At 36.5% G+C, this 23164-nt stretch overlaps 1 protein-coding gene across 6 annotated transcripts in view; it reads left to right on the top strand.

Moving 5' to 3' along the window:
- LOC111572928 (echinoderm microtubule-associated protein-like 6) overlaps positions 1–23164 on the top strand; it is a 128421-nt gene that overhangs the window by 91550 nt on the left and 13707 nt on the right. For 2 of the 6 annotated variants that reach the window (XM_055018669.1, XM_055018673.1), the window contains 10 exons: positions 3796–3810; positions 8554–8632; positions 9214–9343; positions 9503–9601; positions 10761–10781; positions 12434–12607; positions 13646–13854; positions 15017–15174; positions 16434–16548; positions 16632–16820. In XM_055018669.1, the coding sequence (XP_054874644.1) occupies positions 3796–3810; positions 8554–8632; positions 9214–9343; positions 9503–9601; positions 10761–10781; positions 12434–12607; positions 13646–13854; positions 15017–15174; positions 16434–16548; positions 16632–16820 (1189 nt within the window). Of the gene's footprint in view, positions 1–3795; positions 3811–8553; positions 8633–9213; positions 9344–9502; positions 9602–10760; positions 10782–12433; positions 12608–13645; positions 13855–15016; positions 15175–16433; positions 16549–16631; positions 16821–23164 lie in introns of those variants that run through there. The other 4 variants (XM_055018670.1, XM_055018671.1, XM_055018672.1 and 1 more) reach the window with 4 other exon arrangements.

Here is a 23164-nt window from a genome sequence, read left to right as displayed (position 1 = left end):
CTCTGTCACGAATCCAATCGGATTCATTCAATATTAAGTATTGGCTGGTACGATTTTCATAGATAATATACACCCAAGTATAGCTGTAGCACCTCGTTGCACCACCAGGTGGAGCCTCTTTCTGTTCTGTTTGACACTGTAGCTACCAGAGGAAGCAAGCATTTCATTGTCAGCAAACAGAGAGCATTGTGGCATTTAGCTATTAAAAGGGGCACCATGCCAAAGATTTTTGTGATGCTTAATGACCTCCGATCAACACTAACATGATAGTGCTGTTGAGTGCGATATCAGATTTAAATCAGAAAAATGCTGAATATCCTAATTCTAAGTTTATTCATACAAAACTTTTTCAAACAAACCGAGCTGAGTAAAGTGTTGTTTACGGTACAAAAGAGACAACAACAAAAACATGCAAATAGCAAGACAGAAATTGTTTAACTTCGACTACATTCATACTCTGCCTCCTTAATATGTCTCAGTTTTGATTAAACGCAACTTTCTTTAGGACTAAACTCCACACTGAGGACAAAATAAACTGCAAAAAAATGGATTTTCACACAGATGGGGACAGATAATATACAGACTTAGTTACTGCAGCAGCTCAGACAGCTGTGATACTAAAAATGAGTTTAAAAATAGTAAATTATGATGTTTAAATGTCAGATTTACCTCAGCTGAAATGAAGTAATTTCCTTTAAGTACCAAACAGGCCTGATGAATGTCAGCTGCACCGCTGCGACCGAGAAAAATGTTGATTTGCAATTGCTAGAAGTTTAGTTGCACTCTGGAGTCTTGTTAAAGCAGAATCTAAAAACCACATCTGTGTAGATTTAGTGTTAGATTAAAGATAACTCGTCATATTATTTCACTCTCTCTTGTACAGTTTCAGAGATTTACAGTTTTTTCCAGTGCAGCTTTAAACTCTGAAACTCTTCAAACTGTGTTTCATTTTAATCTGTGACGCTGCTGTTCTGGTTCTGTTTCTGCTGAAACTGTGTTTACAAACTTCACATGAACAGTTTCACGGTATTCTGTACAGTAAATGTGTGTTTACAGAGTGCGTGTTCGTGTGCTAATGTGTGTGTGTCTGTATACTTGGTGTGGTATTGTGTGTGTATCTGTGTGTTATTTCAAACCAAGAGGATTTTTGCAGTTATTGCATGCAAACACTTCTGCATGACTGATCAGATCTTTTCTGGCTGTGGTTCTGCTGCTGTTCTGCTGTGGTTCTGCTGCGTTGCACATGTAAACACACAGTTGTAATTTCAGTGTTTGTGAGCTTCTGTGTTCAAAAACACTCAACAACAAAGAGCACCGCAAAGGTACAAATGTATCCTGCAGTGTACAAATGTCAAAAAACTAAAAACTAATGCCTTTCAAAACTAAATTGAAAACATGTCACGAATTTAGACAATGAAATATGGTGACGAAAAAAGTCAGAAGAAGGAGGTTTGAGTAGTTTTTGTGTAGCAGTGCAGACACAAAATGGGCCTTTTCCACCACAGAAATCAGTCTCTACATTTACACAAAATATTCTGTATTTTTTTGCCCTCTTTCCAAAAATGGCACCGTTGCTACTAAGCAGTTTACGCGGCTCATTAAAATCAACCAATATTCCTGTTTCCATGCATTTCAAAGTTTCTTCATTGTACTCATTCGACAGCATTGATCTTTCACTGCTTTAAACACCGTCGTAAAAAGGTGAGGAGTATGACTGTTGCACGTAGGAAAAACCTGACGATGTGCAATTTAATGTAGAAAATTAGACCCTGCAAACTTTTGGCTAGTTGGTTTGACTGTAAACACCTTAGAGGGCACAAACTGGAGTAAAAACCCCAAATGAGACACACAAGAATGCTCCTATAACCAGAATAACATCGACATATCCGACTTGTCTCAAACATTTGAGCTCCAAGCAGTTTCTGGACATTTTCTTTGCTCTTGTTGCATTTTTCTTCACTGCAGGATAATGTTTCACTGCAATATAAAATCCTGCAGTTTTATGGAAATAGAACAACATGAAGAAGGCGAGAGAACTCAAAAATGTCTTCTGTCAGCAGGACTCAGAATGGCAGAAATTACATTTATAAAAAAGACAAAAAAACTACATGAAAAAGATGCAAAAACACAACTACACGATGCAACAGCACAGCAAAGAGATACAAAATGACCTGAAAGAGACGCAAACCAACATGAAATAAATGCAAAATGAACATTTACACATGCAAAAACTACCTAGCTGAGAGAATACGCAGAACAAAAACAATGAAACAGAAAACAAAGTGAGTTAAAAAACACACACAAAATGACCACAAAGAGACACCAAATATCAACTGCATCATGCTAAAATACAGTAAAAGATCTTAAGTCCTGCAGCTCTATGGAAACATCACAAACATGAAGAAGCAGAGAGAACTCAGAAATGTCTTCTGTACTGTATGACACAATTATAATGCCATAAATCATAAAAAAGAAAACAACTAAGCTGAATTGCTTTGATTATTTATTTTATGTATATTGAAAAAACCTGGAATCAGTATGTTTACAATTTTTCCAAGTGTCCACAGCTGTGACCAACACTGGATTATAATGGTAGCTTTACGTACTATAGATGTTTAGCTATTTACATTTTAAATTTATTTCCATACTTATCTCCTCTCTGTACTATGTAAACACAGCTTGCAGTTCAGCTGAAAATCCCTGATTTTTTGTCACGTCTGTTGATCACAGCTGAGTCACTAAATGTTTTACAGTTACACTGAAGAACTCAGATTTTTTTCTTTTTTACAGAATCCAACTACTGCAAAAGCTTTATTTTTAGTGAATTTTTAAATAAAACATGTCGAATAATAGGGAATTTGATAGAGTATACTGATTTTAGGGTGACACCAACCGCCGAAACCAAATTCCTTGTATGTTGTATACATACCTGGCCATAAAAGCTGATTCTGATTCTGATTTTAAGCTTAAATTTGTTAAATTTTCCAAAATAAACTCTGAAAATCTGGTGATTCTTTGTGTTTTCACAGTTTTTGGCTGATAAATTGTGTGATTTTGATCATTTTTTTAAAAGGTACTGTATCTTTCAATTCACCTACAGGTTTAAATTAATTAACAAAAAATCATTGTATAAAATCAAAGCTGTATCACTAATGGTGTGTTAGGAGCGCAGAATTTGTTTGTGTTTTTAGAATGACAGCAAAGTCACTAAAAGCTTCAAAGTTGCACCGAGGAGGGCAGATTCTTTAATTATTTACAGAATCTGAATACCACAATTTTAAGCTTAGATTTGACTCAGACACAACGAAACATTACAGATGGGTCATAAATCCAATAATTATGTCCGTTTTTACAATTTGCAACTCTGATAAATTGTGCTGTTTGTGGGCAAGTCTTTAATGATGACACTCATTTCAAAGCTGTCAGCGGTTTCAAGGTTCAGAGGGTTAATTTAACAAGACTTTTGTAAATGAAAATCCACTTTTCCTCCCATTGTCATGGTGTCACCACACGATTTTGCCTTTTCTATGACATACACTGCAACAGACGACTTCTAGTTTGTGGAAATCAAAGCTTAAATCTCACAGTTTCTTGCAGGTGCAGCTCAAAGTTATCAGATAATTAACTTCCAGCCGTGGAAAAGGCCTGAATGTGTCCACCAGCTGCCTCTATGTAGGTCAGACTGTTTGGTCCCTTTGTGGTTCCCCTATTTCCTGAGTGTCGCCGCTGCTTTCTGGCTTTGCTCGTAGAAACTCTTAATATCTGTGTTGTGTTTTAACTTGCATTCCCCTGGAGGCAGGGCATTGTCAAGTAAGTACAACCGATACTTACTGTGTAGATAAATAGACAGGACTGATTCAGACCCACTCACTAGCTGCACACTTTGTAGTGCTGTAAGTTCTATTTTAAAGGAATAAAATGTATGTTTTCTGCATTAATATACACCCAATAACTCATAATGACAAAGGAAAAACAATGTTGAGAAATTTTTACACATTTGAAGCCACAGCAAAGAGTAGAATATTTTTATAAATGACAGTTTCAGCTTTGATTTTTAAGAAATTTAAAATAAGATAAATCTTTAGGGCAAAGAGGATAGCACAAGAATGTAGAAATATTAGCAGAAAAATAGAAAAAAAACAAGAAATATACAGGAGTTCTGTTAATATTGTCCAGATTCTTCCTTGTATAGATACTAAAATATTGGAAAATAATAATATTGCAGATCATTATTCTGTATATAACTGTAGAAACTTCAAGTTTTCTAAAAAATCAAGCTTTTATTTTGTCATTATGGGTCACTGAGTGTATATTTATGTGAAAAAATGCCAATTTTATTCATTTAAAATAAAATCTGCTACACACAAGTATGAAAAAAAGTACTGCTTATATCATTATAAAACCAATAAACAGCCTCTGGTGAGGAAATGTGTGAGTTATTTGTTTCATTTACCAAAATTCAGATTTTAATTTGTTGAATTCATGCGTCTCATTCTGTGGTTTTTTTTTTGTTTTACAGTTCACAAAATCAAAATTCAGGACAAAAATCTCATAATTCTCAAGGAGGTTTATGTGAATTAGTTTTTTGTTAAGTTGGAATCTAATATTTGTTGTTGCCAGTTTGTGAAATTTTCTGTTTTAATTGGTTGGTATTTCATCTCTGTGGACTTAAATTCAATAATAATTATGCAAAACTCTATAATATAAAGTAACATGAGCAGATTCAGTGGAATGTTATTTGATTTTTCATATTCATTACAGATTTTTTGTTACCTCCTAAAATATCTGGATATTACATACACAAAACAGACATAATACAAATCTAAACGTTTGATAATTATCTCATAAAGTGACCAATCTTGGATGAATAATTAAAACAGTGTGAAGTTCGTCTCTCACTGCTGCTTCCTCAAATCATCCTCCCTCCATCCTGGAGTTCGTCCAGCAGTATTATTCTTTTTGCACGTGTTTGTGTGTGTTTTTCTAGATTTCCAGCGTGTTTCCTTTAATGTTTGTACTTCCACTCTTGTACGTGCTTTGTCCTTCTGGGCCACTATAAATCAAAGACAATACTACACTTTAGAGTAAGTTCAGGTGATGCTCAGTGAAAACTGACGGGGGCTGATTTAGAATAACAGCTAGTTTTCTGTTTACCTCACCTGGCCGATACAGAGCCGGCGACTCATTTGTAACCGACTAGACTTCTGATGCCGTAAAGGTCCCATATTGTTTCTTTTTTCAGTCCTCTTTCAATTTGTCAGTTCAGTGGTTCATTTAATATGCACTGTGTAGCTCCTGGCTTTAGTCTTGTTCTAAAAATTCTGTTTTAGTTTCTGTAGCTTGTCCCCGCCCCCTTCAGGAAGAAGACTGTCTCTGTGTCTTTGATTGAATGAATGAGTTTGTGAGACGCTGATATTCTCTTGCTCCTTTCTCTTAGGGCGAGCTTTTTGTCTTTTTTTTAAGTTATTTTTGAGCCATTTTTAGCTTTATTTGGCAGGTTAGTGAAGAGGCAGACAGGAAAGTAGGGAGAAGAATGAGGGGTAGACCTGCAGCAAAGGGTCGTACTGGGTGCCATAGAGTGATCAATTTTTTAAGGAAACTGTGAATTCTCAGCACAGCTTTTGTTTATAACCCATTCCTTTGCTGAATTTGTCCAACAACTTTATAAAATCAGTATTTTAGCTGCAGAAATGGCTTTAAAGTGACTGTTAGTCAACATGTAGTTTTAATGAGCAGCTTTTCAGTCACTATTTCATATTTCTTCTGACAACAGAAACAGAAAAATATGTAAATGAAAACAGCTTTGTTGAGTATTCAACTGTATTAAAATACATTTTTGTGAGCACAGAGAGCAGGAGAGAAGTTAACAGATGTAAACAGCAGCTGAGATTAACTGAAGCACAACATGAAAACACCCACTAAGTCCTTGTTTATTGGTTTCAAATAAAGGTTCCACAGAGCTCTGACCTGTTAGCACACCATCAAAGCTAATGGTAATGTTAGCCACATTAGCCACACAACATGCTAACACTAAGGATTTCCCTATTGTTGTGGGGACATTGTCATAAACAATAAAAATAATTCACAGGGCATTCAGTTCCTCAGATTCTGGCAGTGTATGAAGACTCTCATGTTCACTCTTGGAGCCAACAACAGAACGTTTGGCATTTTTTTCCTTGTAGTTGAGACATTTTAGAGTTTAGCAGAAACAGCTGTAGAAAGTAAATAAACCTGGTGGACTGTAAAGCAGCTGCTTTTTCTGAGTGGTTAACCAATGAGCAATGAGGGGAAGAGCTATAGAATGTTTAGCTAAATGATGATTGGTTCCTCGGTTGGACCGTAGCAGTTAAGTAAACTTTTGGCTGGCTTGTAAAGCTATTCGAGACTATGCTAAAGCAATGGAGTTAGTGAATTTATATTCTCTCAGCTTTTATTTTACATCTCCAAGTTTTAAAGACTCACACAAACAGAATGGATTTCCAACAATATGAGACCTTTATTGAGAAGCATCGAAAAATTTGAGCAGCGTTTTGTTTCACTCAGATGCAGCTACTCTGGTTCCCACTATGATAGCTAGCACATGCCCTGATATTTTTATGGGTTCTTTAGCCTTTTCTGGACCTTTATGTATCTCAACGATATCTTCATCACAAATAAATCTACTTAGAAATCACAGAAAAAAGACAATCCTGACCCTGTCTGTGCATGTTAACACCATTAGCCACACTAGCATGTTAGCCTGACAGCCCCACACACTACAACAAACAGCAGCATGGTGGCATTTGGTTAGCATGTAGCCGTAGCCACAGCTAGCCTCTGAGACACTTCACTGTGTTTGAGTGTGTTGCTATGTGTGTGTGGTACAGGTGTGTGGTTGTGTGTGTGTGTGTGTGTGTTTTCTAAAGCTCTGTACCTTGGTTTTGTCCCTCTGCTGTCTAGGGGATCCAGGTAACACCTGTTCACCTGTGTGTCCACCTGTGTGTATGTTGCTGTTTGTCCCTGCAATGCCTCTCCGTTGTGTGTTTGTATCACACTCCTGTTGGCATTTGTTTAAATTAAAGTTTCTGTGTGCGACATTCAGAAACACAGGATGAAGCTACAGCACTGGCAGCTTGGATATAAAACAAACTGGCACTTCAGTGACACCTTCTTTCACTTTCATGTACAACCAGGGAGGTTTTGTACATGAGGGCTAACCAAAAAGAGTCCAGCTACAAACACTAGCCCATGCTAGCATTGTAAAACAAACTGAATGACTGTGACAAGTTATTATTGGTTCTGCTCCGGTCTTTGTTCATCCATTTCCATGGACTTGCACGAAAACAAAGACTCTTAAACTGAGCTCTAATGAAACAAATCTACATAAATTAGCTGAATAACATTAATAAAATACTTGTTTTTTGACTGCATTTTTGCTTTTCCAGTACATTGCGGGAGATTATTTTAACTCTGTAAGTTTAGGGAGGGTCAACAATTTCAATGGGAAGGACTCACATGCACTAACGGCCACGAACATGAACCTGAACAAAACAAAGTCTCACATATTGAACCTTTAAAATCACTAAAAGCTGCAGCTGTCAGATTAAATGCAGTAAAAAGTAAATATTTTCTCAAAAATGTCAAAAAAAATCCAGTTATAAGATTACATCTTACGTACAATCATGTCTGTCTCTACTGTCTACTGTCTGTTTTTACTGTCTCATAGCTGTTTCTACTCAATCTGTCTCTACTGTCCGTCTCTACTATATGTTTCTACTGTATGCCTCTACTATATGCCTCTACTGTATCTGTCTCTACTGTATGTTTCTACTCTCTACTGTCTCTACTGTCTGTCTCTACTGTATGTTATGTGTGTCCGTACTGTCTCTCTCTACTGTTTGTCTCTCTACTGAATATTTCTACTCTGTCTTTACTGTCTCTATGTTTCTACTGCTTCTACTTTCTGATTTACTGTATGTTTCTACTGTCTCTACTGTGTCTCTCAACTATCTGTCTCTACTGTACGTTTGTCTCTACTGTGTGTTTCTACTGTATGCCTCTACTGTCTGTCTCTACTGTCTGTCTCTGCTGTCGGTCTCTACTGTATGTCTCTACTGTATCTGTCTCTACTGGATGTTTCTACTGTCTCTACTGTCTGTTTTTACTGTCTCATAGCTGTTTCTACTGTATCTGTCTCTACTGTCCATCTCTACTATATGTTTCTACTGTATGCCTCTACTGTATCTGTCTCTACTGTACATTTCTACTGTCTCTACTGTCTGTCTCTACTGTATGTTTCTGCTGTATGTCTGTACTGTGTGGTTCTCCTGTATGTCTCTACTGTCTCTCTCTACTGTCTGTCTCTACTGTATGTTTCTACCGTCTCTTTTATATGTTTCTACTGTCTTGTGTCTAAACGACAGAACTGTTTGCTGTCTGACTTGTCTGTCAGCAGGTCGGTCATCATGTCTCACTGTCTGCCGTACACGTGTCTGTCTCTGTCCATTGGGATTATTGATTGACTGGTTGATTGGTTGATCCAATAATTGATTAACACTCTGATTGATCCTGCAGGCCTCCAGTGAGTCGAGCAACGCCGCAGCCGGAGAAACTCCAGAAGAACAATGTGTCGAAGAAGAAGAGGCTGGTGGAGGTTGGTCCATCTGTCTGTCTGTGTCTGTCCGTCCGTCCGTCCTCCATGCGTCACTTCTTTCCTCCTTCGATCTCATCTGTCCTCCATCATCTTTCATTGTCCTCCTTAGTCCTCCATCATCCTCCTTTGTCCTTAACTGTCCTCCATTGTCCTCCTCCATCTTCATCTGTCGTTGTTTTGTTCACTGTCCTCCTTCATCCTCCATCGTCCTCCATTGTCTTCCATCATCCTCCTTTATCCTTCATCGTCCTCCTTCGTCCTCCATTATCCTCCATCGTCCTCGTCTGTCTTCCATCGTCCTCCTTTGTACTTCCGGTGTCCTCCTCTAATGTTCTCTGTCCTCATCTGTCCTCATCTGATCTTCTTCATCCCCCATTGTCCTAGATCATCCTCCATCGTCCTCCTCTGACCTCCTCCATCCTCCTCTGTCCTCCTTTTGTTGTCCATGGTCCTCCTTCATCCTCCATCATCCTCCATCGTTCTCATCTGTCCTCGATTGTCCTCCTTTGTCCTCCAGGGTCCTCGTCTAACCCTCTCTGCCCTCATCTATCTTCCTCTGACCTCCTTTTGTCCTCCTGTAGGACCTGGTTCTGGACCACGTGTTTGGTTTCCGGGGCTTCGATTGTCGTAACAACCTGCACTACCTCAACGACGGCACCGAGATCGTCTACCACACTGCCGCCACCGCCATCGTCCACAGTTTCAGCACCGGTAACTGCAGCAACCCTTTAACACGCCAGCTGTGCCACATGTGTAACATACTATAACATGTTTCCATCTTTTGTTTTTATTACTCTAAAGTGACAGCAGAGACAGATTTGTGTCCTGACAGAATCAAGCGATGTGTTTAAGTGTCTTTGTGTGCTGCAGGAACTCAGAGCTTCTACCTGGAACACACGGACGACATCCTGTGTCTGACCGTCAACCAGCACCCGAAATACAAAAACATCATCGCCACGGGTCAGATCGGTACGTCGGCATCTGTGTGTTTAATGTTGTGCATGTTTGTGTTTTCTACTAACTCGTCTGTACTCAACTAGTCCTGCTTTTCTCTCCTCTGCTTCCCGTTTAACCCGCCTGCTTTACTTTATTTCCACTGACTGAATATAAACTCACTGACATGGAGGAAACGTGCAACATTTTTCCAAGTGCCCATACATGCTACTAATACTGGAAAAAAAATTAGGTCTGAACAAGGTAGATATTTAACTGTTTACATTTTTAATTTGTTTGGAAACACTGCCTACAGTTCACCGAAAACGTTCAGAATTTTTGTCATGTGGCTGTCAGTCGCATCTGAGTCCTTAATGTCTTCACTGTTGCACAGAGGAGTGCAGAATTTTTAGTTTTTTACAGAATCTGGTTTGATTAAACCGTAAGCTTTTTGGGCAAAATTTTAAGACACGTAGACGAATGTATTCTTGATGAAATATCATGATTTTAAGAGTAGGTTTGGCTCCGCTTTGCACGGTACGTCCCAGATGAGTAGTTCAAAAACGCTAAAAAATTCAAAATCTGACAATTCTTTTGGTTTTTGCAGTTTATGGATCTGATAAATGGTTTAATTTTGGCGACACTGTTAAAAAAAGAGACCTTTTAGAAGATTAATACCTAAAAAACAATCAGTAGTGTTTGGTTTATTTCCAAAAAGTCAGTCACGCAGTAAACTTAAAGTACAAATTTAAGGTTCTCAGAGGCAAATACTGCACTTTTTACTATACTGCTTGTGTCTGAAAGTCTTGTGAAGAGTTTGTAAAGTACGATTTTTATGTTAAACTGTCTAACTGTAAACACAAGTAGAGCTGAAACGGCAGATTTTTTGAGCTTCAGAATTCAGGTTTTCATATATTTTTCACATAACAAACCTAAAGCAACACAATATATTAGAGGAAATAAACCAACTCAAATAATAAATCAGGATAAAGGGGACATAAGGTAAAAGTAAATATCACATAAATACCAGATGAATTATTTAAATGAGGAATGTTTTCATTCTGTCCTGTTTCTTCTTTTATGCCTGTTTGAAACGACTCACTGCAGGTTTTCATCTGTTTTTTTGTTGTTGTTTCTTGTGTGTTTGTGTTTTTGGCTGGCCTCATTTGTCACCATCGCTCTCACAACACTTCAGGCGACATCGGTGAAGTTTCAGGTAAAATTAAAAATGAGTCGCACCGTCGCTTTCATCACTGCAAACATCCTGAAACCAGAAACGAGCTGCACAATAAATCTATCACAAGCTCTGTTTAACTCTGATTTATCAGCTGTTGCTGCTCAGAGCTTTAAAAAACAGCTGGAGCAGAATTTATTGCTCTAGTTGTTATTTTCTACTTCCAAGAGTCTTTTTTTTATTCCTACATTTAGGCAGAAACCTGTAAAAATGTTCATATTCAAACCCTATTCTATTTTGCTTTACTTTATATTTTTGACCTAATTTCCTTCAAACTTTGCTCACAGTTTCCTAAAGAATTAGTTGCAGTTTAACCATAAATTATCATCCATGTGTCACACAGTTAGATATTTTCCTATATTTTAATATTGTCCATGCAGTTGTTCATACATCTTTAAAAAAAAGACATTTTAAAAATATTTTTCAGACTTTTTTAAAAAACAACAACATATCATTGTATGTTCAGGATATTTTGGGGGAAATTCTCTAATCTTGTTGGTTTTATTTCTATTTTGTGGGTGGTTTTCATATGTTTTATTCTCTTCATATATTTAATTAATTAATTAGCAATTAGACAGCTGTTAAGTCGGTCTGTGAAATAAATATTTTTGGAGGTTTCTTAATCTTCTTATATTTTAATATTGGTCAAGCAATTTTTTGATACTTTTGACCTTTTTTGTTTTTTCCACATAATTTTTTGGGACAATTTTGGACATATTGTTCATTATTATTATTATTATTATTGTTGTTGTTGTTGTTATTTAACTTTTTATTATTTGTAATTTGTCATGAGATTATTAATTTGCAGGATTTTTTTTTACATTTTATTCTTTGAGGAGACTGAGGAGAATCTATGGTGTTGCATGTTTGTTGTGTTCAAGTTTTTAAGAGAAAACAGACAAAAAAAAATAAAATTCTGTTTTAACTAAGTTAAAAATAGTTGGTGAACTGACGTCAGTGTCTAAAGTTTCCTGGAAAGATTAAAATAAAATCTTGACTTTAATCTGTCGCACGTTTCAGTAAATATTCATTTAATGTTTCTGCTGCATGTTGGTTGAGCTGCTTGTTTTCTATTAATAAGTTTTGTTTGTCTTTTGGATGAACACTGACATCAGTTTATGAACTACCATATTTTTCACTTTACAAATATATTGTGTACTCTTATTTTCTTAAAAGCTTGAATATAACAAGATATTTAATAACTGTAGCAACTAACATTATCTCAATTTCCCTTAGATTTTGTGACAAACTGCAGGACTTTACAGCTTAACATCAGATGATTTTTAAGAAACAATGAGGAAAGTTTCCAGGAAATTAGCTGCAAAATCCAAGAACAACAAATTCTAAAGTCTAAAGATTCAGAACTCTCAGATTTAGTTTAATAAACTGGCTGAAAAACTGACTCGATATAAAAAAGCAGTAAACTATTTAGTAAATGTTCTGCAGCTGTGATAAGGAGTTAATCGGTCTTTTGAGTTGCTGCTGTTCTGGTTTTCGGGCTGTTTGTCGGCTGCACTGATCCTCCTCCTGCTCTGTATTTGTTTCTTCCCTCTGAGCTCCTTAAAGTTTCTTATTGTGACTCTTTGACGCTGACTAAACCTGATTTTACACCATTTCCTGTCTTCTTCTCGCAGGTACGACTCCGTCCATCCACGTTTGGGACGCGATGAGCAAACAGACATTGTCCATCCTCCGCTGTCCTCACACTAAAGGCGTCAGCTATGTCAACTTCAGCGCGACCGGAAAACTGCTGCTGTCTGTCGGAGTCGAACCTGAACACACCATCACTGTGTGGCGCTGGCAGGAAGGTCAGACTGACAGCAGCATATATAATATAATATTGTTTGTGTAACTGTTCATACATGTTCATACATTTATTTTTTTTTTTTTTAAATAAATCTTTTTTTTTTTTTTTTTTAACAAATTTTAAAAATATTTTCAGCCTTTTTTTTTAAAAAAAAAACAAAAAACATTATTATATTTTCTGGACATATGGGGAATTTTTTTAATATCTCTAATATTGTAGGTTTTATTTTTATTTTGTGGGTGGTTTCATGTGTTTTATTCTCCTTTTCACTTTTAATTAATTAATTAGCAATTAGACAACTGTTGAGCCAGTCTGTGAAATAAATATTTTTGAAGGTTAATTAACTAATCTATTAATTGATTAATTAAATGTAGCATAAATAAAATATCTAAAAAATAGCAATAGAATATTCAAATAAAATTATGAAAATTATCCAAAAATAACAGTCTTTTTGTCTTTTTTTTAAAGATACTATTAATATATTCTTATTAGAAAAATACTTTAAATATTTAAAAATTTTACCTGTATTTAAAATCATCTTGAAAATATCAATACAATGTCAAAAAAATTATAAAAATTCCTTGTAAATATACTAAAATGTGAACAATAGTAATAAAATGCTCCAAAAATGTGTGATTTACATATTGATTTTACTGAGTATCAAAAAAAAATACAACAAAAATTATGAAAATTTCCCATTAAATATTTTTTGAATAACTGTCCAACGTTAATAATATTATGGTCCTGATAAGTTCCCCCTAGTCATTGATTAAAAACCCTTAAAAAAACTCATTTGTTACTGATGCTTGAGGTTTGTTCTGTGCAAAACCCTGGACGTCTGAATTTCTGTGAGACTGTCATCTATACAGTGAAGTTTCAAGGTGGAAATGCTCACACACCATAAGGCCATGAAAGACTCATTTTCACTGGAGATTCTCTGATATGAAAATCATCCTTTATCCACTCATATTTCTTTTTCATTAATCAAACACATGAGATCAAATAAAGACCTTGACTAACAACAGTTTCTCCTCTGCAGGATCCAGAGTTTGCAGTAAAGCCGGACATCCCGACAGGATCTTCGTGGTGGAATTTCGTCCGGATTCCGACTCTCAGTTTGTGTCGGTGGGAATCAAACACGTGAAGTTCTGGACGCTGGCCGGCGGCTCGCTGATGTACAAGAAAGGAGTGGTGGGAACGGTGGAGGACGGGCGGATGCAGACGATGCTGTCAGTCGCCTTCGGTGCTGTGAGTTCAATGATGCTGTTGATTTCATTTTGATTATTGCATATTTACTCACTGTGGCCTCATTTTTCACCACAATATACACCTCTATGGAAACAGAACAACCATGACTAGAAGGAGAGAAAACTCAAGAATGTATTCTGGGAGTATGACACAGTTAGAATGCCATAAACCATAAAAAATAAACAGAAAGAAAGTTGAAATTCTTTTATTTTTGCTTTCCATGAATCAATAAAACCTAGAATCAACATTTACAATATTTTTCCAAGAGTCCACAGGTGTTACCAACACTGGAAAAACAAATGGTTGCTCTACATATTATAGATATTAAACTATTTACATTTATTTTTTGTTTCAATACTGTTTTCTCTGTATAAACACAGCCTGCAGTCCAACGGAAAACTTTGAATATTTGTCACGACTGCTGGTTGCAGCTGATTCAGTCAAAGCTTATCAATTGTGTTGAAGACTGCAATTTTTTTTGTTTTTTACAGAATCTGGTTAATGTAAAGGGGTTATTTTTGGCAGTTTTAAAAAATGAGACGTAAATAAAGATATTTTGATTAATTGCAATGATTTTAAGCTTAGATTTGGTTAAAAACTGAATTTTTGTCACATTACTGTTGGTTGCAGTACATTCAATCATGGTGTGATGAGAACCACCAAGTTTTATTTTTATTTTATTTTTTTTTTTTACAAAACCTGGTTAGTATGAAGGGTTTCTCTTTTTTGGCATTTTTTTTTTAAATGAGACCCGAATAAAGTGATTTTTAAGAAATATCCTGATTTTTAACTTAGATTTGGTTAATTTTTGCAACACGAAAATCCGTTTTTGCAGTTTCTCGCTCTGATAGATAGTGTAATTTAAAGAAAATATGCTTTCAAACCTGCTTTCGAGGGTTAGTTTCTGTGTGCTTGAGACAAAATAAAACTGCCATGTCTAGTGGGGTTCAATTTGGGCTCTTTTTCCTCTGGAGCGCTTGTGAGGGTTATTCAGTTCAGCAAAAACATTTTTTAAAAATGCACTAATTGACACAAAAATGGACACAAAGAGACACAAACCAACTTCAGAGAGACAACTCAACAGCAAGTCTCACAACAACCTTGAATCAAGTTCCGTTCAGTGACTTTCTGAGCTGATTTCTCCGTTAATGTCTGTTTTCAGAATAACTTGACGTTCACCGGAGCCATTAATGGCGACGTGTACGTCTGGCGAGATCACTTCCTGTTGAGGGTGGTGGCGAAGGCTCACACCGGTCCGGTGTTCACCATGTACACAACGCTGAGGGACGGACTCATCGTCACCGGCGGCAAGGAAAGACCGTGAGTCAGCGATAATACTAAACTAAAATAATGTCAGTTACTTTACGTTAGAGCTTCATGAATTTTACTTTCTGTTCCACTTGTACTTTTCAAAAACGTCTACTCAACGCTCAACTTTCTGATTAATAAACTCCAGGGTTTGCACAAGAACATCAGAGTTTCCTACTGAAACATCCAATTTGTTGCTGTGTCGTATTTTTAATTATATCTGGCTTGATTCCTGAAGTAGTTAAAGCTTATAGTTATCCTTCTAATGATCCTGCCAAGTTTAAGATCAGATGAGGGATGCTAAGCAATATCCATCACCAACTGTTGGCCATTTTGACAATCAATAACCAATTAATGGTTAAAATGAATGAAATAGGGTAGGTGTTTTTTTCCACTCGTTAATAAAACCTTTTTTAACTACTGACAGCTAATGTTCGCTGTAAAATGAGACATCAGAAATCTGATACAGTTTATAGTATAGTACATCACTTAAAAACTTCATAGTGTAATATGTTATTGAAAAAAACTTAATGGTGTAATATGTTACAAAAAAAACTTCATACTATAGTATGTCGTGAAAAAATGTCATAGTAGTGTGTCATAAGAAATGCAATAGTGTATGTTGTTAAAAAGACTTCACAGTGTAGTATGTCGTACAAAAAACTTCATATTATAGTATGTCATAATAAAATCTTCATAGTATAATATATTGTAAAAAAAATAAATCATAGTATTTCGCTGAAAAAACTTCATAGTTTAGTATGTTAAAAGTTGCTAAAAATATACTATTATATCATTTAAAAAGTCATACTTATACTAAAAAAGTGTAGAATAGTATGTTGTTAAAAATAACATTAAATCACAGTACGTTGTTTAAGAAGTTGTGAAAAACGATATAGTATAGTATGTTGTTTTAAAAAACTTTAAATCGTAGAATATCGTTTAAAAAAACATTGATTAAAATGTCATAAGATAGTATGTTGCTGAAAAAGGTGCAACAAACTTTATAGTATAGCATGTAATTAAAAAAAAACTTTACAGTAAAACGTCACTAAAAAGAATTCATAGTATGTTCTAAAAAAACTTCCTAAAAATGTTGCAGTAGATAATGTTGTTAACAGTGTCATAGTATAGTATGTCGTTAAATAAAAACTTCATGGTAAAGTATGTTCTTAAACAAAACGGAGATGGACTGAACTTGTGGAGATGCATCAACAGAAACATGAATCAGTTGTTATTAGCAGCAGATATTTTAATTCTGAGTGTTTCAGGACTAAGGAGGGCGGAGCGGTGAAGCTCTGGGACCAGGAGATGAAACGATGTCGAGCCTTCCAGCTGGAGACGGGGCAGCAGGTCGAGTGTGTTCGATCCGTCTGCAGGGGAAAGGTGAGAGACTTAATCTTGATCTCTCCATCTTCTTCAAATGCATTTGTATCCTCTTCATCACCCCAGCTCCTCCTCTTACTCAGGGTAAGATCCTGGTGGGGACGAAGGACGGCGAGATCATCGAGGTCGGGGAGAAGAACGCTGCCTCCAACCTGCTGCTGGACAGTCACGCTCGGGGAGGAATCTGGGGCCTGACGGCTCATCCGGCTAAAGAGGTCTGCATCACGGCCAGCGACGACGCCACCATCAGGCTGTGGGACCTCACTGACAAGGTAATGACACATGAACACCTGAGGAATTAGTTCACCTGTGTGGACTTCTACACCATATGTTACTAATATGAAGCCAGTACATCCAATAGTAGGGTTTGTCACCAAAGTAACATAATAGTTAAGTACAGCATAGAAAATAACTTCATAATATAGTATGTCTGTAAAAAAAAGTCAAAATAAATCAGATAAAAAACTCATAGTATAATGTGTCATTAAAAAACTTTATAGTATGTGCTTAAATAAATTCTACTATACGATGTCGTTATAAACATTTTATACAAAAAGGTTTCTCAGAACGTTATTGTATGTATAGTACAGTATAGTATAGTATTGTAAAGTATAGTATGTCGTATAGTAGAAATGTTACAGGATAGCATGGTGTTGAAAAGTTGCTAAAAATGTCATAGCATGTAATTAAAAAGTTGCTAAAGACATCATTATATGTCAGTCAGAAAGTTGCTGAAAACTTCATAGCATAGTGTGACACTAAAAAGTTCCTAAAAACATCATAGTATAGTATGTCGTTAAAAAGTCGCTATAAACATCATAATATGTTGTTCAAAAAGCCACTAAAAGCGTCATAGTATTTCCTTAAAAAGTTGCTAAAGACATCATAGCATAGTATGTCGTTCAGAAAGTTGCTGCAAACATCACAGCATAGTGTGACACACAAAAAGTTCCTAGAAACGTCATAGTACAGCATGTCGTTAAAAAGTTGCTAAAAATGTCATAGTATAATATGTCATTCAAAAAAGTGCTGAAAATGTCATAGTATAGTATGACACTAAGAAGGTCCTAAAAACGTCATAGTAAGTTGCTAAAAATGTCGGAATATAGTATGTTGTTCAAAAAGACACTAAAAACGTCATAGTATAGTATGTCGTTAAAAAGTCGCTAAAAATGTCATAGTATAGTATAACACTAAAAAGTTCGAAAAACATATAACCCTAGCATTACTACTATTCAAAAGTCACTAGAAACGTCATGGTATAGTATGCCGTTAAAGAGTCGCTAAAAATATCATAGTAAATATAGTATGTCCTCAGAAAGTTGCTGAAAAAGTCATAGTATAGTGTGACAATAAAAAGTTCCTAAAACGTCATAGTGTAGTATGTCATTCAAAAAGTCGCTAAAAATGTCATGGTATAGTATGCCGCTAAAAAGTTGCTAAAAACATCACATTGTAATGTTAAAAAGTCACAAAGAACATCATAGTATAGTCTGACACTAAAAAGTTGCTAAAACGGCAGGGGTGAAAATATGTCGTTCAAAAAGTGGTTAAAAACGTCATAGTATAGTATGTCCTCAGAAAGTTGATGAAAAAGTCATTGTCATACCAGTGAATCTAAAAAGTTCCTAAAAACGTTGTCCGAAATGTGACGAAAACGTCATAGTTTAATATGTCGTCCGAAATGTGGAATAAACATCATAGTTTAGTATGTCATCTGATATGTCACTAAAACGTCATGGTTTAGTACTATGTCGTCCGAAATACCATGAAAACATCATAGTTTAGTATGTCGTCTGAAATGTGAATAAAACGTCATAGTTTGGTATTTCGTCCAAAATGTGAATAAAACGTCATATTTTCGTATGTCGTCTGAAATGTGACAAAAACGTGATAGTTTTAGTATGTGGTCCAAAATACCATAAGAACGTCATAGTTTAGTATGACGTCCGAAATGTGACAAGAACGTCATAGTTTAGTATGTCGTCCGAAATGTGACAAAAACGTCATAGTTTAGTATGTCGTCCGAAACGTGACAAAAACGTCATAGTTTAGTGGTCCGAAATGTGACAAAAACATCATAGTATGTCGTCCGAAATGTGACAAAAACGTCATAGTTTAGTATATCGTCCGAAATACTGCAAAAACGTCATAGTTTAGTATGTCGTCCGAAATGCCACAAAAACGTCATAGTTTAGTATGTCGTCCGACGTGACAAAAACGTCATAGTTTAGTATGTCGTCCGAATTCTGACAAAAACGTCATAGTTTAGTATGTCGTCCGAAATGTGACAAAAACGTCATAGTTTAGTATGTTGTCCAAAATCTGACAAAAATGTCATAGTTTAGTATGTCGTCCAAAATGTCACAAAAACGTCATAGTTTAGTATGTCGTCCAAAATGTCACAAAAACATCATAGTTTAGTATGTCGTCCGAAATGTGACAAAAACGTCATAGTTTAGTATGTCGACCGAAATGTGACAAAAACGTCATAGTTTAGTATGTCGTCGGAAATACCACAAAAACGTCATAGTTTAGTATGTCGTCCGAAATGTGACAAAAACGTCATAGTTTAGTATGTGGTCCGAAATGTGACAAAAACGTCATAGTTTAGTATGTCGTCCGAATTGTGACAAAAACGTCATAGTTTAGTATGTCGTCCGAAATGTGACAAAACGTCATAGTTTAGTATGTGGTCCGAATGTGACAAAAACGTCATAGTTTAGTATGTCGTCCGAAATGTGACAAAAACGTCATAGTTTAGTATGTTGTCCAAAATCTGACAAAAATGTCATAGTTTAGTATGTCGTCCAAAATGTCACAAAAACGTCATAGTTTAGTATGTCGTCCGAAATGTCACAAAAACATCATAGTTTAGTATGTCGTCCGAAATGTGACAAAAACGTCATAGTTTAGTATGTCGTCCGAAATGTGACAAAAACGTCATAGTTTAGTATGTCGTCGGAAATACCACAAAAACGTCATAGTTTAGTATGTCGTCCGAAATGTGACAAAAACGTCATAGTTTAGTATGTGGTCCGAATTGTGACAAAAACGTCATAGTTTAGTATGTGGTACGAATGTGACAAAAACGTCATAGTTTAGTATGTCGTCCGAAATGTGACAAAAACGTCATAGTTTAGTATGTGGTCCGAAATGTGACAAAAACGTCATAGTTTAGTATGTGGTACGAATGTGACAAAAACGTCATAGTTTAGTATGTCGTCCGAAATGTGACAAAAACATCATAGTTTAGTATGTGGTCCGAAATGTGACAAAAACGTCATAGTTTAGTATGTTGTCCAAAATATCACAAAAACGTCATAGTTTAGTATGTCCTCCGAAATGTGACAAAAACGTCATAGTTTAGTATGTGGTCCGAAATGTGACAAAAACGTCATAGTTTAGTATGTGGTCCGAAATGTGACAAAAACGTCATAGTTTAGTATGTCGTCCAAAATGTCACAAAAACGTCATAGTTTAGTATGTCGTCCAAAATATCACAAAAACGTCATAGTTTAGTATGTCGTCCGAAATGTGACAAAAACGTCATAGTTTAGTATGTCGTCCGAAATGTGACAAAAACGTCATAGTTTAGTATGTCGTCGGAAATACCATGAAAATGTCATAGTTTAGTATGTCGTCCGAAATGTGACAAAAACGTCATAGTTTAGTATGTGGTCCGAAATGTGACAAAAACGTCATAGTTTAGTGTGTGGTCCGAACTGTGACAAAAACGTCATAGTTTAGTATGTTGTCCAAAATATCACAAAAACATCATAGTTTACTATGTGGTCCGAAATGTGACAAAAACGTCATAGTTTAGTATGTCGTCGGAAATACCACAAAAACGTCATAGTTTAGTATGTGGTCCGAAATGTGACAAAAACGTCATAGTAAACTATGTCGTCCGAAATGTGACAAAAACGTCATAGTTTGTTTTAGTGAAACTAATCAGCTAGCTAGACTGCAAGATTGTCTTAAGGACATAAAGACCTGGATGACCTATAATTTCTTACTACTAAATTCAGACAAGACTGAAGTCATTGTATTTGGCCCCAAACATCTTAGAGAATTGCTTTCAAAGCATATAGTTACTCTGGATGGCATTACATTGGCCTCCAGTACTACTGTGAGGAACCTCGGTGTTATCTTTGACCAGGACATGTCCTTTAACTCGCACATAAAACAAATCTGTAGGACTTCCTTTTTCCACCTGAGAAATATTGTGAAAATCAGGAACATCCTGTCTCAGAGTGATGCAGAAAAACTAGTCCATGCATTTGTTACTTCTAGGCTTGACTACTGTAATTCCTTATTATCAGGTTGTCCCAATAGCTCTCTGAAATATCTACAGCTGATCCAAAACGCTGCAGCCAGAGTACTGACGGGAGTTAGCAAGAGAGATCATATTTCTCCTATATTGGTTTCTCTTCATTGGCTTCCTGTTAAATCTAGAATAGAATTCAAAATCCTTCTTCTGACATATAAAGCTCTTAACAACCAATCTCCATCATATCTTAAAGACCTGATAGTACCATATTATCCTAGCAGAACTCTTCGCTCTCAAACTGCAGGCTTACTTGTTGTTCCTAGAATCTCTAAAAGTAGAATGGGAGGCAGAGCCTTCAGTTATCAGGCACCTCTCCTGTGGAACCAGCTCCCAGTTTGGGTTCGGGAGGCGGACACCCTCTCTATTTTTAAGACCAGGCTTAAAACCTTCCTTTTCGACAAAGCTTATAGTTAGGGCTGACTGGGGGACCCTGACGGGGTGAGCTGGTGTTTTCATTTGCACAACTGACTTCCCCTCTTGACGTCCCTTTAGTTTGCCCCTAGTTATGCTGCTATAGGCCTATAGGCTGCTGGGGGACCTCTCTTGATGCACTGAGCCCTTCTCTAACTACCTATGTATTTACTATATATAACATTATTGCATTACATTCACTCTGTTTCTTTCTGTGTCCTTTCTCCGAGTGTCCCTGGTCCCAGAGCTGGATGCTGGATGCTTCAGATGTGTGGCTGTGTTTTATGGTCCTTGTGTCCCACCCCCCACCTCTCTATCTCTACCCCTCTATCTGTATCCCTCTATCTCTACCTCTCTACCTCTACCCCTCTACTTCTATCCCTCTATCTCTACCTTTCTACCTCTTCTGTCCCTCTCAACCCGCCCGGCCAGCAGGCAGATGGGTCCCCCCACATTAGAGCCGGGTTCTGCTCGAGGTTTTTTTCCCTGTTAAAAGGGTGTTTTCCTTGCCACTGTCGCCTTTTGGCTTGCTCTGGGGGTCAGGCATATGGGTTCTGTAAAGCGTCTCGAGACAATTTGACTGTAATTGGCGCTATATAAATAAAATTGAATTGAATTGAATTGAATTCAGTGACACCTTCTTTCACTTTCATGTACAACCAGGGAGGTTTTGTACATGAGGGCTAACCAAAAAGAGTCCAGCTACAAACACTAGCCCATGCTAGCATTGTAAAACAAACTGAATGACTGTGACAAGTTATTATTGGTTCTGCTCCGGTCTTTGTTCATCCATTTCCATGGACTTGCACGAAAACAAAGACTCTTAAACTGAGCTCTAATGAAACAAATCTACATAAATTAGCTGAATAACATTAATAAAATACTTGTTTTTTGACTGCATTTTTGCTTTTCCAGTACATTGCGGGAGATTATTTTAACTCTGTAAGTTTAGGGAGGGTCAACAATTTCAATGGGAAGGACTCACATGCACTAACGGCCACGAACATGAACCTGAACAAAACAAAGTCTCACATATTGAACCTTTAAAATCACTAAAAGCTGCAGCTGTCAGATTAAATGCAGTAAAAAGTAAATATTTTCTCAAAAATGTCAAAAAAAATCCAGTTATAAGATTACATCTTACGTACAATCATGTCTGTCTCTACTGTCTACTGTCTGTTTTTACTGTCTCATAGCTGTTTCTACTCAATCTGTCTCTACTGTCCGTCTCTACTATATGTTTCTACTGTATGCCTCTACTATATGCCTCTACTGTATCTGTCTCTACTGTATGTTTCTACTCTCTACTGTCTCTACTGTCTGTCTCTACTGTATGTTATGTGTGTCCGTACTGTCTCTCTCTACTGTTTGTCTCTCTACTGAATATTTCTACTCTGTCTTTACTGTCTCTATGTTTCTACTGCTTCTACTTTCTGATTTACTGTATGTTTCTACTGTCTCTACTGTGTCTCTCAACTATCTGTCTCTACTGTACGTTTGTCTCTACTGTGTGTTTCTACTGTATGCCTCTACTGTCTGTCTCTACTGTCTGTCTCTGCTGTCGGTCTCTACTGTATGTCTCTACTGTATCTGTCTCTACTGGATGTTTCTACTGTCTCTACTGTCTGTTTTTACTGTCTCATAGCTGTTTCTACTGTATCTGTCTCTACTGTCCATCTCTACTATATGTTTCTACTGTATGCCTCTACTGTATCTGTCTCTACTGTACATTTCTACTGTCTCTACTGTCTGTCTCTACTGTATGTTTCTGCTGTATGTCTGTACTGTGTGGTTCTCCTGTATGTCTCTACTGTCTCTCTCTACTGTCTGTCTCTACTGTATGTTTCTACCGTCTCTTTTATATGTTTCTAC

This window comes from Amphiprion ocellaris, chromosome 16 (assembly GCF_022539595.1).
Source record: "Amphiprion ocellaris isolate individual 3 ecotype Okinawa chromosome 16, ASM2253959v1, whole genome shotgun sequence".
NCBI classification, from domain to species: domain Eukaryota; kingdom Metazoa; phylum Chordata; class Actinopteri; family Pomacentridae; genus Amphiprion; species Amphiprion ocellaris.
Note: the sequence above shows the minus strand (reverse complement) of the source record. Positions and strands in the feature narration are given on the sequence as shown.